This window comes from Vulpes lagopus, chromosome 5 (assembly GCF_018345385.1).
Source record: "Vulpes lagopus strain Blue_001 chromosome 5, ASM1834538v1, whole genome shotgun sequence".
NCBI lineage: Eukaryota > Metazoa > Chordata > Mammalia > Carnivora > Canidae > Vulpes > Vulpes lagopus.
In genome coordinates, this window is record NC_054828.1 from 32210426 (window position 1) to 32229620 (window position 19195).

At 41.4% G+C, this 19195-nt stretch overlaps 1 protein-coding gene across 2 annotated transcripts in view; it reads left to right on the forward strand.

Annotated features, from left to right (window-relative positions):
• PRKCE (protein kinase C epsilon) overlaps positions 1-19195 on the forward strand; it is a 492630-nt gene that overhangs the window by 329698 nt on the left and 143737 nt on the right. For both annotated transcript variants that reach the window (XM_041754368.1, XM_041754369.1), the window contains 4 exons: positions 7176-7318; positions 9826-9922; positions 12630-12829; positions 15428-15601. In XM_041754368.1, coding sequence (XP_041610302.1) covers positions 7176-7318; positions 9826-9922; positions 12630-12829; positions 15428-15601 — 614 coding nt within the window. The remainder of the gene's footprint in view (positions 1-7175; positions 7319-9825; positions 9923-12629; positions 12830-15427; positions 15602-19195) is intronic.

The window sequence follows — 19195 nt, forward strand, 5'->3', positions numbered from 1 at the left end:
TTGGAGAAATGTATAATGCCCCGTATTCACCATTATAGTGTCATACAGAATAATTTCACTGCCCTAAAAATCCTCTGTGCTCTGTTGCTCCCCGTCCCCCAACCACTGGCAACTACTGAGCCTCTTACAGTTTCTATGGTTTTTCTTTCCCAGAACATTGTATGGCTGGAATCATACAAAATGGAGGCTTTTCAGATTGGCTTCTTTCACTTAGCAATACGCATTTAAGGTTCTTTCATGTCTCTTCATAGTTCAACAGATGATTTCTATCTAGTGCTGAATAATTATTTCATTGTCTGGATGTAGCATAGTATATTCATTCACCTGCTAATGGTCAAATTATTTGTTTCCAAGTTTTGGTGATTATGAATAGAAGAGGTGCTGTGGACCTCCACATGTAGGTTTTCACATGAACATAAGTTTCCAAATCATTTGGGTAAATATCAGGAGTATGAGGGCTAGATTGTGTGGTAGAGTATGGAAGAAACTGCCAAACTCTTCCAAAGTGGCTGTACCATTATGCATTCCCACCAGCAATGAATGAGAGAGTTCCTGTTGCTTCATACATATCCTCACCAGCATTTGGTGTCAGTGTTTTGGATTTGGGCTATTCTTAGAAGTGTGTAGCAGTATCTTCATTGTCATTTTAATTTGCACTTCCCTCATGACATATAATGTTGAGCATTTTCTCCTACGCTTGGATGCCATCTGTATATCTTTGGCGAAGTTTCTGCTTAGGCTTTTTGCCCATATTTGAATTGGATTGTTCATTTTCTTATTGTTGAGGCTTAAGAATTCTTTTTTTTCTTAAGATTTTATTTATTTATTCATGAGAAATACAGAGAATGAGAAGCAGAGACTTAGGCAGAGGGAGAAGCAGGCTCCCTGTGAGGAGTCTGTTATGGGACTCGAGCCTGGGATCGCAGGATCATGCCCTGAGCTGAAGGCAGACGCTCAACCACTGAGCCATCCAGGTGTCCTGAGGTTTAAGAATTCTTTTAATGTTTTGGATAACAGTCCTTTATCAGATGTGTCCTTTGCAAATAGTTTCTCTCAGTCTATGGCTTATCTTCTCATTCTCTTGACAATGTCTTTTAGGGAGCAGAAGTCTTTAATTTTAATGAAATCCAGCTTATCAGTTCTTTCTTTCAAATCGTGCCTTTGGGGTTGTACTTTAAAAGTCATCACCATACCTAAGGTCACCTAGATTTTCTTCTATCTTCTAGGAGTTTCAGAGTTTTGAGTTTTATTTTTAGGTCTGTGAACCATTAGTTTTTGTGAAGAGTGTAAAGTCTTTGTCTAGATTTGTTTTTGTGTATGTGGATGTCTAGATGTTTAGTACCATTTGTTGGAAAAAAAATATCTTTGCCCCCTTGTATTTCCTTTGCTCTTCTGTTAAAGATCAGTTGTATAACTGTGGGGATCTCTTTCTGGCTCTCTATTCTGTTCCAGTGATCTATTTGTCTACTCTTTCACCAATATACACTGTCTTAATTATTGTACCTTTAGATTAAGTCTTAAAGTCATGTAGTCTCAATCCTTGAACTTTGCTCTTCTCAATATTGTATTGGCTCTTCTGGGTCTTTGCCTCTCCATATAAACTTTAGACTCAGTTTATCAATATCCACAAAATAACTTCATGGGATTTTTATTGAGAATGCCTTGAGAAGGCACTGAGATTTCCTACTCATGAACATGGACTATCTCTCCATTTATTTAGTTCTTGTTTGATTTCTTTCATCAGAGTTTCATAGTTTTACTCATATTGACTTTGTACATGTTTTGTTAGATTCATACCTAAGTATTTCATTTTTTAGGTGCTAATATAAATATTATGTTATAAATTTCAAATTCCACTTGATCATTGATGATATATATGAAAATGATTGAGCTTTGTAGATTAGCCTTGTATCCTGCATCCTTGTTATAATTGCTTATTAGTTTCAGAAAATTTCTGTAAATTCTCTGGGATTTTCTACATAGACAACCATGTCATCTGTGAATAAAGGGAGTTTTATTTCTTCTTTTCAATCAGTATATCTTTTATCTCCTTTTCTTGTCTTATTGCATTATCTAGTACTTCCAATACAATATTGAAAAGGGCTAGTGAGAGGGGATATTGTTGCCTTGTACTTAAAACTAGAAAGCTTCTAGTTTTTCCATGGGGAAGTATGATATTAGTTGTAGTTTTGTTGTAGATATTCTTTATTAAGTTGAGAAATTTTTTCTGTATTTCTTGGTTGCTAAGAGATTTGATCATGAGTGGGTCTTGGATTTTGCCAAATGCTTTTTCTGCATCAGTAGGATTATGTGATTTTTTTTTTCTTCTTTAGCTTATTGCTCTGAAGGATTACATTAATTGATTTTCAAATGTTGAACTAGTTTTGAATACCTGAAATAAATCCTACTTGTTTATGGCTTATATTTCTTTTTATGCATTATTGGATTCAATTTGCTAGTATGTTGAAGATTTTTACATCTATATTCATGAGAGATGTTGGGCTGTAGTTGTCTTTTCTTATAATGTCCCTTCTGTTTTCATCTTCTAGAAAATATTGTAGAGAATTGCTATAATTTCTAGTTTAAATGGTAAAATTCACTAGTCAACCCATCTGGGCCTGGTGCTGTTTTGGGAAATTATTAATTATTGACTTGTTTGGTTTAATAGATATTGACCTTTTACATTATGTATTTATTTTGTGAGTTTTAGTAGTTTGTGTCTTTCAAGAATGGTTTTGAGGGATGCTTGGGTGGCTTGGCAGTTCAGTGTCTGCCTTTGGCTCAGGGCGTGATCCTGGAGTACCGGGACTGAGTCCCACATCAGGCTCCATTCATGGAGCCTGCTTCTCCCTCTGCCTCTCTCTCTCTCTGTGTCTCTCATGAATAAATAAATAAAATCTTTTTAAAAAAAGAATGGTTTTGAGGTATACTGCTAACTATGAGAAGTTGTGTTTTTATTTTCAGTCAGTTCAAAATATTTCTAAATTTCTCTTGAGAGTTCCTTTTTTTACCCAGGTGTTATTTATTAGTGTGTTATTTAATTTCCAAGCATTTGAATATTTTCTAACCATTTTCCTGTTTTTGATCACTAATTCCACTGTGGTCTGAGAGCAGACATTGTATGATGTTTTTTAAATTATTTTAAATTTGGTAACGTTTGTTTTATGGCTAAGAATGTGGTCTTGATAAATGTTCATGTAAGCTTGAGAAATATGTGTATTTTGCTGTTGTTGAATGAAGTAGTTGCTAGATATAGTAATCAGTTATATTTAGTTCATTGATAATGCTGTGACTTTGACTATGTCTTTATTGATTTTCTGCATTCTGGATCTGTCCGTTTCTGATAGAGGAATGTTAAAATCTTTAACCACAATAGTAGATTCATCTATTTCTCCTTGCAGTTCTGTTTTTGCATCACATATTTTGATACTCTGCTGCTAGGTGCATGCACATTAAAGATTTAATATCTTCTTTGAGAATTGAGCCCTTTGCTATCTCTGATAACTTTCCTTACTCTAAAGTCTGCTCTGTCTATAATAATACATAGCTACAGCTGCTTTCTTTTAATTAGTGTTAGCACAGTATATATTTCTGGATTTAATTCTAATCTAAATGTGTCTTGTATCTAAAGTATGTTTTTTCTAGATTAAATATAATTGGGTCTATCCTGTTTTTTGATCCACTCTGACAATCTCTTTTAAGTGATGTACAGTTGACCCTTGAACAGCACAGGTTTGAGTTGCATAGGTCCACTTATGTGTGGATTTTTTTTTTTTAACAGTACTGTGAATGTATTTTTCTTAGTATTTTCTCAATAACATTTTCTTTTCTCTGGCTTTGTTGAAAGAATATAGCATATAGTACATTTTATATACAAAATATGTTTCATGAACTGTTTATATTATCTGTAAGGCTTCCAGTCTACAGAAGGCCCTTAGTAGTTAATGGGCGTAGTTTCGAGGAAGTTAAAGTTCTATTTGGATTTTTGGCTATGCAGAGAGTCAACATGCCTAACCCCTGTGTTTTCAGTGGTCAACTGTATTTAGCCCATTGACATTTAAAATGATTATTGATATAGTTGGACTAATAACTACCATTTTTTCTCCTGTTTTCCATTTGATACCCTTGTTCTGTGTTCCTATTTTCATTTTCCACTTTTTTCTACTTTTTATATTTTCAGTTGAATATTTCATATGATTCCATTTTCTCTCCTTTTTTAGCATACTAGTTACTCCTCTTTTTTTTTTTTTTTATGTTTGTGGTTGCCCTAGAGTTTACAATATACATTTATAATGAATCCAAATCAAGTAACATTCAGAATGGTCTATAGGTAATGCAAGTACATTATCATAACAAAATAATCATAATTTTTCCCATTCCTTGTATCATGCTATCATTCACTTACCCATAAGCACACATACCTATATACATATAAGTGTGCATACTTAAATATATCGTTGCTATTGTTTTGAGAAACTGTTGTGAGATCAATGAAAATTAAGGAAAATAAAAGCTTTTATTCTTTCTCCAATAGTCTTTCTTTATGTAGATCTGAGTTCCTGACTGATAGTTTTCCTTCTCCCTGAAGAGCTGCTTTTAATATTTATTGTGATACAAGTCTACCATCAATGAATTCCCTCAGTTTTTATTTGTCTGAAGGAGTCTTTATTTCTTCCTCACTTTTGAAGAATAATTTCACAGGGTCCAGAATTCTATGTTGGTGGGGGGTTTTCTCAATACTTTAAATATTTCACTCTGTTATCTTCTTGCTTGCATGGTTTCTGGGGATGAGTCAGATGCACTTCTTATCTTTGCTCCTCTGTAGGTCAAGGTGTTATTTCCTTCTGGCTTCTTTCATGATTATTTTCATTTATCTTTGGTTTTTTTGAAGTTTGTGTATGATAGGCCTAGGTGAAGTGTGTTATTGTGTTTTGTCTTTGTCATATATCCTGCTTGGTATTCTCCGAGCTTGCTGGATCTGTGGTTTGGTGTCTGACATTAATTTGAGGATATTCTCAGTCATTTTTGCTTTAATATTTCTTCTATTTCTCTGTCTTCTTCTTCTGGTGTTTCCATCACACACATGATACCCACAGTTCTTAGTCTGTTTCTTTAGTCTTTTCTTTCTTTTTGCTTCTCTGTTTTGGAAGTTTCTATTGATATATCCTCAAACTCAGAGAATATTTCCTCACCTGTGTCATTCTACCAGTGGGACCAGCAATGGCATTCTTCATTTCAGTTACAATGTTTTGGATCTCTAGAATTTCCTTCTGATTCTTAGAATTTACATTTCTCTGCTTACATGGTGCATTGTTCTTACATGCTATCTACTTTATTGATGAGAGCCCTTAGTATATTAATCACAGCTGTTTTAAATTCTTGGTCTGAGAGGCTCCTGGGAGGCTCAGTCAGTTGAGCATCTGACTCTTAGTCTGAACTCAGCTCATGATCTCAGGATTGTGAGATCAAGCCCCACATCAAGCTCTATGCTTAGTGCAGAATCTGCCTCTCCCTCCCCTTTCCCCTCTGCCCCTCTGCCCCCTCTTTCTGTCTCACAAATAAATTCTTTAAAAAGTAAATTAAAATAAATTTTTAAAACAGATAAATAAATTCCTGGTCTGATAATTCCAATATTCCTGCCCTGTTTCAATCTGGTTCTGATGCTTGTTCTGTCTCTTCAACCTGTGTGTGTTTGCCTTTTAGAATGTCTTTGAACTTTTTCTTGATAGCTGGGCATGATGTACTGGGTAAAAGGAATTGCAGGAAATAGGCCTTTAGTAATGTGTTGGTGAATGTGGGGGAGAGGGAAAACATTCTAGAGTCTTATGATTGGATCTCAGTCTTTCCATGAACCTGTGCCTCTGAACTATAAGCTTTTAAGTGTTACTCAAGGGGCTTTTTCCTCCCCACTTAGGTGGGACAGAATGACTGGAGTGGGCTGGAGTTGGGTACTTTTCTTCTTCCACATGGAAAGCTAGCTAGAAGGAACTGGGTTGGGTATTTCCCTTCTCCCACATGGAAAGCTAAACAGGCTAGAGTAGGGTATTTTCCTACCCCTAGGGTCAGGTAGGATCTGATAAAACTACAATAGTTTAGGCTGTGGTAAAATAGTTTCTCCTAAAAGCAGGCCTTGTTAAGAACTGAGTATTCAGTGGTTCCTTTTCCCCTCCCCCTGGCAGAAGCTTAAGGTAATATTTCCCCAATGTTCACTGTGAGAACCTGGTCAAACTCCTAGAAGCAAAATGGACAAAGTTGTGAGGGCCCCCTCTAATTGGGTCTGCCCAGGGTTTGGACTCAGCCTTGTCCACTTTGAGACTCCCATGTTTTGCCAATTTCAGTTCCAATTCCCCTGCCCTGGTGCTGGTTCCCACAGGGGTTGCTGCTGGGGAGTTTCTGCCTAGTGAGTTGTGCTTCATGGTAGCTGCCTGTCTGTCTTGATCATTTTGGTGGCAGCAGTGTGCCCTGTGACCTTACTTCTCTGGTAGACCTGAGAAGAGTTTTTGATTTTTCAATTTGTTCAGCTTTGTACTTGTAAGGACCGAATGACATTGTCTTAGTGCCTTACATGCTAGACTGGAAACCAGTTGATGTTTTTCACTTTTGATATCCTATACTGACAACTAAGTGGTTGGGGGGGTGGGGGAGAAGACTTTGAAGCATGACTTTTGTTCCTTTGAAATTGGATTTTTGATTTGAAAGGAACATTGGAGGTCACTTCGTTCAATGTCCTCATGTTGGGATCAGCCTCTCAGTAGGCTCTACTGTGCACACTTCTCTCTTGCTACTACTCCCACATTTTAGCAAAGTAGTAGCATGCACTGTATATATGCAACCCATTTGTGCTCAGGATCCAAATGGGCTTTCTCCAAATAAACCAGTTAAGTTCTTTTATAGTCAGTGTTCTGCTCCCTAGAAGGAAATATAATGTGATATTTATCCATAAACAGTGGTTGTCTCCGGACGGTGGTTTGATGGATGCTTTTAGTTCTGTGTGATGAGATGATGGGTAGTTTTTATTTTTTTCTGCATTTTCCAAATTCTATCAAATGAACATGTATTATTTGTACAATTAAAAAACAAAACAAAAAAAATAAAATTAATTAATTAAAAAAATAAAACAAGGTAACATTTTCAGTCATGAACATTGGAAGTCTCCTCTCCATGTCTCCTTACAGTTTGCAAGATGAATGTTCACCGGCGCTGTGAGACCAACGTGGCCCCCAACTGTGGAGTGGACGCCAGAGGAATTGCCAAGGTTTTGGCTGATCTAGGCGTCACTCCAGACAAAATCACCAACAGTGGCCAGAGGAGGAAAAAGGTAACTGCCTATTTGGTGGTGTCTTGGGGCTCTTCGTGCTGGCTTCCCAAGAGCCCCCCGGGAGTGAGGTTCTGAGATCCCTGGGTTTGAGACTGTACTCAAAACAGCATATGCTTAAAGGGAAGAAAAAAAGTGGTCAAGCAGGTGACATTAAAGTCTCCTTTTGTTCCAGAAGTAGGGGGAAAACAAAGCAAATAGCAGATCTCAAGTGTCCTGTTCCTCAGGGGAACCTAATCTCTGAGATGAGGACTTTGGAGTTCTCTCTAGAAAAAGCACAGTTCTAGAAAAGGAAGTAGGTGTATCTGCATCCAGAACTAGCACGAAAGCAATGTTAGTGTTTGAACTTTGCCCCTGGGATCACCGTAATGAGGATACATGGATGAAGAGTTGGGACCACATTCTTTCCTAGGGAGCAGGCCAAGAAGATTTGTCGTAGTGCTGGCACTCAGCCACCTAGGGGATATTGTTAATGCCCCACCACATGAAACATCTGGGCCTTTCTTTGGAGACCCAAAGTCTCCATGTCTCCATAGATCCATGTCTCTATCCATGTGACATTCTGAATGTCAGTAGGAAGAGGTCCATTGGCTAAGATGTTATTTTGGTAAGCCAGGGCCTGCAGATGTAACTAGAGCTAAAGGCATCCATAGCATTTCGTTTGAAGGTCCTCCTTGGCCTTGGCTTCCAGCCTAGAAAAATATAAGAGTCTTCCAAAAAGTAAGTTATGAGAAAATCGGAACCATATTAACTGGGCAAGAAATCCTGGTGGGGGTCGGGGGTGGGCAGTGACCCTCGTTTCCTAGTTTCAGGCATTCTCAAGCACTTACCAGAAAAGCAAGTCTGTCTTGGGGTACTCTAGAATTTTGACTCCTAAATATTCTCCCTAGATCCTGCCCTGAAATATCTTCTGAAGAACTCTGTTTCCCTTCTCCTTTTAGAACTGTCCACCTTTTCCCTGGTTCATCTCAGGAGAGCTCTTTCCCCTGAATAGGGAGGTTTGGATTGTCTCCATCTCTTTAAACTCCTCTCTCTACCTTCCCAATAAGCAAAACTGTTTTGCAAGGGTTGGAAAAACAGAATTCTCTCTTTCTGGTTGGAGTTAGCTATGAGATTTTGTGCTTCTGGTGGCTCTTAGCTCTGTAAATCCCACTAGTAGAAACAGGGCTTTAGTTATTGACCCAAGACATTGCAATTGTAAGCAGAATGTCAGCACCCAAGAATGCTAGGCCCCCACCAAAGAGGCAGGTTAAACAAACACCCTGTGATGACAGTGTTGGACACACACATTTATGAGCTCTAGGGAGAGGCCTTTTCAGGAGAGATGGCTTTATTCCTTGCTAGAAGTAAATTGAGACAGAATCATTATTGTCATGAAACATTTAAAAGAAAATGCAATACACACCTGCCCTCTCCCTCCGACTTACATGGGCCATAATGCCAATAAGCAGACATCATCTGTCTGTTTTAGATTTGGGGGAACCTGGGGGTAAGAGGCCAACATGGAGAAATTCAAGAGACAGAGTTAAAGACTAAAGGATTCTGATATTTTTATTGATGTATTGCTTCTGGTGCAAAAGCTGGAAAAAGCAACATGACCCAAGTAGTAGCTCAACTTCATGTGCGAGGAAGGGAAAGAAGTACCGTTGGTCAGAAAAGCTAAAAGGGCTTCTTTGCAAGAATGTTAGGCTTCCTAGGTTGTTGTCTTCATGTTGCCCCTTGCAGACAAGATCAAGAGTAAAATAAAGCAAAACTGTTCATGACCCACTTAGTCCAAACCTCTGATTTTAGTGGGAATTTAAGATGGGTGTGCCAGCATCTGTGCCAGGAAATAGGCTTCCCTGGGGGGTGCTCTATTAAAATTTGCCAACCAATATCAATACATCTAAAAATATGTATTGAGCTTCTACTAAAGGTATCATTTTGTGCAAGGCACCAGGAGCAACACAAATACTGGATAGTCTTACCTTCAAAGAGACTATAGTCTACCTGAGAGCCCCACATAGTATCCACATGCAGATGCCATTAACTAAATACAGCTGAACAAGATGATGGATAAGTGCCCAACAGGTGTTAGAAACAAGTGTTGAGTTGCTTTGGGTGCGGTAATTTACGTTGCTTGCATAGGTGAGGGAGGTTTTTATGGAAGGGGGACAGTTGTGCTTTGCTTAGACAGGTTGGTTGTGGTTGGATAGAATGAAAATGAAACAAACTGCAGTCTCTCTCTCTCTCTCTTTAATTTTTGTTCCAGTTAGTTAACATTCAGTGTAATATTAGATTCTGGCGTATGATATAGAGACTCGCCGCTTCCATATAGCACCCGGTACAGTCCCCCTTTAACTGTCAAATGAAAGCGGAGTCTGCTTTCAGAATATCAGTTCAGCAGGTGCTGCTTCGCAGCCTGGACCCCTCCTCCAGCCCTTGCTCCACACAGCAGCCCCATGCTTCTGGTATCAGGGAAGCTCCCACCTCCCTTCTCACGTCTTCCCTCTTTCTCTCCCTCTCTCTAGCTCATTGCCGGCGCCGAGTCCCCGCAGCCCACTTCTGGAAGCTCGCCATCTGAGGAAGATCGATCCAAGTCAGCCCCCACCTCCCCTTGTGACCAGGGTGAGACCCTCAGATCTGCTTTCCTCTGAGCAATGTCATCGGGAGCACAGAGGAGGTTGAGGCCTCTCTACCCAAGAAGGGCCTTGTTAGCCAGAACGACGGCCCAGGAAGGGCTTCAGACACCCTCTCCTTACTCCTTAGCTGCTCTTTCTCTCTGCAAGGCTGTCTTGAGGGAGAGACTCTTAAATAGCTATCAAACCCTGACCAGGCCCCAGGGCAAGAGAGAAAGAGCAGGTGATGATGTGGTTCTTTCTTTACCCTCGCCTCTTTCCAGGGTTCCAAGTATAGGAAAGTGCCCCACAGCCTGCTCCCATACCTGTCATTCCATCCACTGTGCCACTCAGCTGCGTGCCACCACTCCCTTCCTTCCTTCCTGACTCTGATCATCACCCCAAAACCTGAGAGCAGGGCAAGGGTTTGGGGAGGGGGTCGCCTCCTGCTGTGGCCTATGGACAAGCAGGGACAGGAGCTCAGAGCCCAAGAACAGACTAAGAAGAGGGAGGAAGCCAGCTCTAGGCCTGACCCCTTCCTAAAGCTCAGCTGAGGATGTGCCCTTCTTTCTTATAAGAATATGCTTAATATAGTCAAAGTTACTGAATTCCGCAGGCATTCCAGAATGCTGAGGGGAGACCAGCACACAAAACCTTCCACTCTGATGACCAGATGTCCCTGGAGAGGGATGTGTGCTGCTTTTGCAGAGCAGGGATAACATAACCATTATTGCATGCGTGACAGGAGTGCCCCTTTGTGTTCAGTATCTAAATCTTATGCTCACACCAACTCTATCTCGCTGCTCCATCCCTGTCCCTGTGTCACAGGGTGGGAATGGAAGATCAGAAAGTCCAAAAGTTCTATCCATAGGCCTGGAACTAAGTCAGTGATGAGGGCGAGACCTTACCCCTTCTGGCTTCCGGAGCCCAATCTCCGAATCAGCACCGTCAGACCCTCCAGCACCGTCAGACCCTCCCAGAGGGTCATTGTGGTGACCCACTTCAGCTTACCCAGGAGTAAACAAAATAGCTGCAAGGCCACAGAGTAATTGGCCTGAGTCCCTCTTCTTACTGCTCTGATTAGATTTCTTCTCTGCCTCATTGCAAAAAAGATTTGACCCATTCATAATCCAAATGGTGTGATGCTGGGTCCTCCAAACTTGCAGGTATCATCCTGGAATCCACATGAGTGTTTTCATGTGTCCCTTTGTAGTGCTGAGTCTTCCTTTGAGAACTTCAAGGAGACAGCATTATATGGTAGACACCCCAGTGAGAGTGAGGTAGAATGTAGCTTCTAGGCCTGGCTCCTGCCTGACATGCTGCCCAGACCTATTACCTGTGTGTCTCTGCTCAGCACACACACCAGTATTAGCCAGCAGTGGTGTGGGCATAGATAGACGCAAAGGCCCTCTTAGCAAGACACAGAATTGGTACAGCACCAAGATAATACACCGATTCTCTTCCTTCCCTTGTAAGAATACACAGAATGACTTTTTCTTCAAGCTTTGGAATCCCTAAACGCCCAAGTTCTGTTTTCCCAAATCCATTTAATAGTTTGCCTTGGAAACTGAGACTTTTAGCTGTTTGCTGAGACTAGAGTTTATACTCCATAGGGAATGAGTGATAGGAAATGGCTGAATTGGCAAGGGGAGAGCCTTGGACTCAGGAGCCTTCCTTACCCCTTCCTCCCCTCTGCCCCAGCAGATCTAAGAAAGATCTCCCTTCCTGGAGCAAGCTCTTATGGGCCTCCGTCCTTCTGAAAAGAAGCTGAAGATCTCTTTATGTCAAGCAGCACCTGATTCTGATTCCCAAGGGTTAATGGATTGTGTTCCCCTTCTAGCATCCCAGTATTCATGAGCATCTCTTAAAATTGGATTATGCTTGTGGTGCCCAGTTCTGCGTTGAGGCGTGTGTGTCTTGGTGAATGAATAGCTAACAATAGAGCTTGCTCAAACAGGAAAGGTCAAGGGTCATCCAGTGTTATCACCGCCAGGTAGTTTAGGTCACATGCTCTGCAGGGGCACAAGACTGCCCCGTGGTTGTGAAATAGTACCGAGGAATCCCTGCCCCGTCTGAGATAAATTTGCAACATGTCACTCTCGGGAACTCATCTTGAGTTAATGATAAGCTCGTGGCTCATCTTGTTCAAGAACCTTGTGGGAGATGGGTATTAAAATAAATGCAACAATAGGGCCAAGTAAAATCCTTTAGAAGTTAAAGGCTTCCCAGTCTTTCGAAAGGCTTCTATACAGTTACATGACCAATGATTGCCATGATGACTATTCTTGATGAGTCATTGTTCTGCTTTTCAAAGGGAACTCAAAGGGTTCCTGTTGTCTTTGAGACTCTGCAGGGTTCCAGAGAAGGCCAGCATTCCTGCACTACACCTAGAATAACAGAACAAGCCACTAGCCAAAGGGGGCTTTTAGAGAGAGGGCCGTGGGTTTCTGTGTAATCTGAAGGTGTTGGCCGGTGGGAGCTGTGTCCTCCTCTTCTTTGCATACCCAGACCCTGCCGTATGTTAGGTGCCAATGGAAGCATGTAGAGCAAATGACGGACCGTGTGAAGGCCCACGCCGGATCTGTTGCTATGAAGAATCCAAAGCAGGCTGAGACCTCATGGTGGGGGGTTGGGGGGGCGGTCTGAGTGCTGAGTCCTAGTGGGAAGGGATCTTGAGGGTATGCACTAATGTGAGATCTTGTCACCCTTGGCCCTAGAAATAAAAGAACTTGAAAACAACATCCGGAAGGCCTTGTCCTTTGACAACCGAGGGGAGGAGCACAGGGCAGCAGCATGCGGCGATGGCCAGCTGGCGAGCCCCGGCGAGAATGGCGAAGTGCGGCAGGGCCAGGCCAAGCGCCTGGGTCTGGATGAGTTCACCTTCATCAAGGTGCTGGGCAAAGGCAGCTTTGGCAAGGTCTGTGGCGTGCGTGGGTACAACCGCTGACTTTCTCTGCCCCGTGGCGTTGCCTCATCTGTCTGATCTAAGATTAAGCTGTGAGCATTTCAGCCTGGTCTTGTCGTGGCTTCCTTCCTTGTTCGGTGGAAAAGGCCTGCAGCCACGCAGGTGGGAGCCTGGGATCTGCTGCTAATTAGCTGAAGGACTTCAAGGTAGTCACTTCAATTCTTTGGGACTCCAGTGTTCTCATTTGCCAAATTGGGACACAGGCATCAAGTGAGGTCTTGGGTTAAAAAAAAAAAAAAAAAAAAAAAGAAAGCCCTTGGGAAAGTTTAAATTGCTTTATGTATGCTTGGTATCCCGTTATCTGTGATAGTAGCACTTTATTTCTTCCCTTCGTCAGAGATCCATCTGAAATTCTGGCTTTAATTCATGACAGAGACTGAGAATGAACTCTGGAATCTGCCCTCCGTGAACTTAGAGCTCAAAACAAATCTGAGCATATATTATCTTGGAAGTTAAATGCTATTTAACTGACTTTTCTGGCACTTACTAAATGCTGTTTATCCTCCACACGTGGCAAGAAATGAGAGTAATCATCTCATGTCTTGGATCTTGCCCTTGGTACTGCTCTCCCTTCCATTCCCCACATGGAGACGAGCAGAGCCATATGAGGTATATGTGCCATGTGTGGCCATGGGGCTTTCATGGTGACCAAGCAGCATGCCAATGGCACAGACGTGGGGATATAATCCCTGTTGATTTTAGAATATGGAAGGGCAGAGGGCCCAGAATGCTGGCTATCATTTCAGGTGAGATCCCTGAATATTCCCTTGTGCTCTGCAAAGATTAGAGTCCCTGGGAGGTGCCTTTCCATGCCCTCCTCCGGGGCCCAGCAACTGGGCCCAGCGGCTCCCAAGTCATGTGCCCTCACATGTCCTGGACTCTGGAAAGCAGCAGGTTGCCCTTCAGCCAGCCACTCTGCTGCTCGCTGAACAGAATGGCTCTGGAAGCCTCCAGGGTGTGGGCCTGCCTCCCCCTGCCTCACCTGCCCCATCTCATCCTGAGATTGCGGTTGCAGGAAGGTAACTGGAGGAGCGTACTTAAATGCAGGTGCTGAAGCAATCACATTCTTCATAGACTGCGTAAATAAGAAACCGGCCCCAGTGCCCTGGTCCCAGGTGTAACCCCAGGTTGTGAGTGAGCTTAATTTTGAACAAGATTCAAGGGAAACAAGCAGGCTCAGGGTTTTCAGGTCTCCATACTATGTGGGCAGGATGGGAACTTGGATGGCTCTGGAGCATATAGGTTGTTTCTTAAGAAAAATCACAGCCAATATTTGAGCCAGCTTTCAAGATTTTGCATTACGTGTGGGCAATGAAATGTCCTCAGTTAGTGCCCTGAACTCCCTCTTGAAGCTTCTGCGTTATTATTGCTCTTGAGCCCTGGCAGCTCACCCTGGAATACTGGGTGTAGGACTTGAGTGTTTAAAGGAGAAAGACTTGTCATGTCATGGAGAAATTAGTACAAAAATATCAAATGATAGGAAAACTTGAAGATAATAGAACTGTGAGTTTGCTTTCTGTAGAAGGAATCACATTCCCAGTGACAACACTATAAAAGAACCACGAAGGCAAACGTGACAGATTTAGCTACATAAGGACAAGTGATCCTGTTTGCTATCGAACAGAAAATCATAAACCAGGCTTAGACAAAACTTTGCAGAAAGCAAAATGTGTCTTTATATACCAAACTCATACAAATTCATAGGGAAATAATATAAAACAGTAGGTAGAACTAGACAAAGTTGTCTTGCATATAAAACTGATGGTTCACACAAATAGAATTTAAGGAAAATTTTTTAAAAAATTTCATTGCAAGTTAAAACAGCATTGAGGTTATATTTCGCACCTGTTATATGAGCAAAAACACTTTGTAAGTGAAAACACCCAATGTGAGTACATTGCCATGAAGCTAAAACATCTCTACGTTCCTAGTGGCAGATTATATTGTACATCCATTTGAAAGAAATGTGCAAAATATTTAACCTTATAATCTACTTCTAAGACTTTCTAGCTTAAGGATATTTTCCAAAAAGAAAAAGAAAGAAAGGAAGAAAGGAAGAAATAATCACAAAAACAATCCAATTTCTTTCTATAGCATTTAACAATCAGCTTTCGCTTAAGTGCCTAATATGAGTTAAATGGTTAAATAAATCATAATATGTTTACTTCAGTTGTGTGTAAGCAACCTTGATAATGATGCTGACAATGTAGATCTTATTAATCTTATCATCTTATTAATGTCAGTTAAATATTATTTGTGCAATACTATAATTGTGAGTATGACAAATATATATGAACATATGAATTATTTAACAGATATGTGTTGAACTTCTTTTTATTTTGCGGTGGCCCTTTGCTAGAGGTTAAACATAAATAAATGAGTTAGAGAACCTGTATTAGGATGGATATTTTTTCTAAACATTTTTTAATGTTATCCTATTCAAAATGAAGGGGAAAAAAGTTAGTTTTTAAAGCATTTGGTATTGACTTGTGTCTTTTCTTTTGATTCCACGTGTATATAGATTAATGGACTGGTTTGGGTCCATTGCAGGTGATGTTGGCAGAGCTGAAAGGCAAAGATGAAGTGTATGCTGTGAAGGTCTTAAAGAAGGATGTCATCCTCCAGGATGATGACGTAGACTGCACGATGACAGAGAAGAGGATTTTGGCGCTGGCGCGGAAACACCCATACCTAACCCAACTCTATTGCTGCTTTCAGACCAAGGTATGTCTAGGAAGAAGCTGGTGGCCCGCCATCTTGGGGTAGTACTGTGTGATGTGATGGCATCTTGATAAAAAGAAAATCAATTATACGCCCTCTAGATAGATCTTCTATATTCTTTTCTCATAGGCCTTGTAAAATGGAACAGATTTTACCCTTGAAAAGATCAGGCGTATTTGAACAGCATACTCTTTTTTTAATGGAATTTTCCATTCAAGGTTGTGCGTGTGGAGGGATGAGAGGGCACTAGAACTCTTTGCAGATGTAGCTGGACAAAACCAAATGGCTAAATCCAGTGTTTGCTCCTTGGAAAAACCAACAGGTGTCATCATTAGTCCTTGTTCTACTCCTAACTTTCTATCATTAGGCAAATCACTTAATGTTCTCTGTTGCCTTCAAATGAAAGGAGTCGAGGCCACCCTAACCACTCCTGACTTGTGTAATGTCACAGGAGGCAGAAGATGTTGACAAGTGCTTACAATGCCCGGTGGAAATATAAATATGTGATTGTAAATTTACCATGTAGGAGCCTGGGAACCAGAAGGTGGCAGTAAAGAAACGAAAATAATCTGCAACTGCATTATGGAGTCTGACCTGTGAATATCATAATTGATTTTTTAAAACTTATTCTTAGTAAAGAAGAGAAATGCTAATATTCTTCATGAAGCTCTTAATTTATCATCCCTTTTGGGGGAAAAAAATTAAAGTCTTTGAGGATGCCTTATGGTGCCTGTAGCTCTTATCTTCCTGAGAAGGCATAGGCAACCTGACCTGAAACTTTCCTGTGCCTATCTGGAGCCCAGACAATGAAGGGTGCCATCATGGAGAGACAGTCCCTTGCCCCTTGGCATACTCCCACTTCTATGTCACTGCAATGACATCTTTCACTTTGAATTCAACAATTACTCATTTGGTCATTTGGCAAATTTTTATTTTATTATATTTAATTGAATTCTCCCCACGTACCAGGTGTGGAGTTACAGTGGTAAGCAAGGCCCAGTCTCTGACCTCCGGGAATTTACAGTCTCTGGTACGCTTCTCAAAGGGTATTTCTCTGAATCTTCATCACTTGAGAAACTCTAAGCATAAAAGACTCTGGCCCATAGTTTGGGAAATTGCAATCTGACCTCTTTTAGACTTTCTCAACATACACTTTCTTATTAAAGTCCTTGAGGAGAATTGCAGTGGGGGGGGGGGGGGAGATTGCCTTTATTTAACTAGCATTTCCCAATTACTTTATCTTAAGCTCCACCCATACTACCACCTATTACACCCTGTGAAAGCGATCTAATGGCATTTTTCCTATCCCTCTGATCTCTCAGGAGAATAAGAAGTACCTTCTGAAAATCTGAATATCCCTTTTCCAAACAAGTACAGGACTCATTGGAAATCTTTTTTTTTTTTTTTTGGCATGTTTTATGTAATGCATAATATTTACGGGTCTGTGCATGTATGAGTACATACGCAGAGCCCAGCATGAGAAAAGAGGATCAATCATATGATCAACGTTCTTCTTTCCATACTTTTTGCACCAGTGAGAAAATCAGATTCAGAGGAGTCGAAGTCTTTTGCCCCTAAGACACTCTGTTTTAGCCAAGACGGACTTGGCATCTGGTCTCTGGAACTCCCAGTCCAGTGGAACCATGCTCTGATATCACACCCATACTCTCTCTTGCCTGACCCAGCACAGTGTCCCCTCTCTGGGGGGGGGGGGGACTTTTTCCCCCCTATTCCCCTACCTCTAGCAGGTAGCCCTCTCTTTCACTATCTGAGGTGGTTTCCTGTGTAGGGATATACACTGGAGTTTTTCTTTGGACACATTGCCAAGAGGTCCAATATCCTTGGGGTGCCACCATGGAGGGTCAGCTTTCCTACACCTCTTGATGAATGAGTGTGGGAATGGAAGTCTTCCATGTCAGCTATGTTCTCTTTGGTGTATTACAGAACACCAAGGCTAAGGTTCCTAATTTTATGGCAGCTTTTGGAGCACAAAATGATGTTGAGTAACACCATGAATTTCCTTTATGATGGAGCCATAACGAAACTGACATGGAGATATTAGGGTTTGGAGGGCTGGAGAGCAGGGTTGGGAGAGAAGGGATTTTAGTAGTTTAGAGATTCACTAACTCTTTTTCTCAGGCCAATATCAGCCACTGTTATAGGAGCACCTTTCCTCCACCTCCCATGCCACCATTTTTTGTAGAACCATAGGACACCCCACTTTAAACAACAGATGTATGTTCATCTAATTTTTCAAAAGTGAATCACATTTTAACCTTACCAAAGGGCTTTAACTTACTATGAAAGCAGTCTTATGAAATATCATTTTATAAAGCCCAAACTTCTAGAAAATGTGACTTATCCTATGACAAGCAGTCGTCATGGTTTTAAAGAGTCATTCACCTGACTGTGAGGTAGGTGCTGGCTCTGGGCTTATCAGCAAAAAGTGGAGGGGTTTGCTCCATAAGTGATGGGGAGTTTATACTCCTTCTGTAAGTAAACGGCAGCACACAGCATGGCATGGAGTGTTCAAACCAACAGGACTCAGAGAAGAGATGCTCTTGGACTTTTGAGTGGGGTGAAAACTCAAGCCAGACTATGAGGAGGGGAGGATTGGGTCAGCCTGGGCTGGGAATGGGAGCCAGGCTCAGTAGCCATAGCTCAGTCCTGCTTTAGTTTCATTTTTCCTGAAAAGAAAGGACAACTCCTGAGTTACTCTGAACCTGGTTTCAAGTAAGACTAATACATGATTAAGGAATCTGAGATCCGATTGCAATCCTATTAAGATTTCTTTGACTTTTATTTTATGACACACGAAGCAGCAATAATGCTAAGTTGGGTTTAATTATTTTTAGGTGAGCCTTTGTTTTTCAAGGTGTAGGAAGAAAGGGCCCCCATATAAACGTGCTTTGAGAACCTTTTGCTGGTTTGCACATAGCTTCTTCAGGCCATACACTACACAGGTTGCCTGATGGGACTTAGATGTGTGTGAAGTGGGGGTGCCATGTGACCACTGGCAATGACTGTGTAAACCTATTGGTGCCAGTCATGATGTCAAGTCATGAATTAGGTCTGGTCCCCACAGCCTGCTGAAGGTATGGTTCAAGGATGATTTGGCCTTTTCTGTGCCAGTACTACTTGCCATTGGTTCATGTACCCTGATCATTCTCTGAAGGGTCTGGAAGGAAGAAAAGCAAATGATAGTGGCTGAACAACAGCAAGGAAGGAGAGGCGATGGAGGGTGTTTGGGAGATGAAGAGGGAAATTCCTGCACCTATGGGATCAGATGATTGGTAGAGGGGATGGAAATACAGTTGACCCTCAGCCCACATGGGTTCGGGCTGGTCCATTTATATGTGGGTTATTTTTGAGAGAGTACAAAATGTAAACATATCTTCTCTTCCTTATGGTTTTCTTAATGACATTTTCTTTCCTCTAGCTTACTTTATTATAAGAGTACAATATATAATAGAACCTATAAAATCTGGTTAATGGACTATTGTTCTCAGTAAGGCTTCTGTTCAACAGTAGACGATAGGTAAAGCTTTGGGGGGAGTCAAAAGTTATATGGGGATTTTTGACCATGGGGCCTTGGTG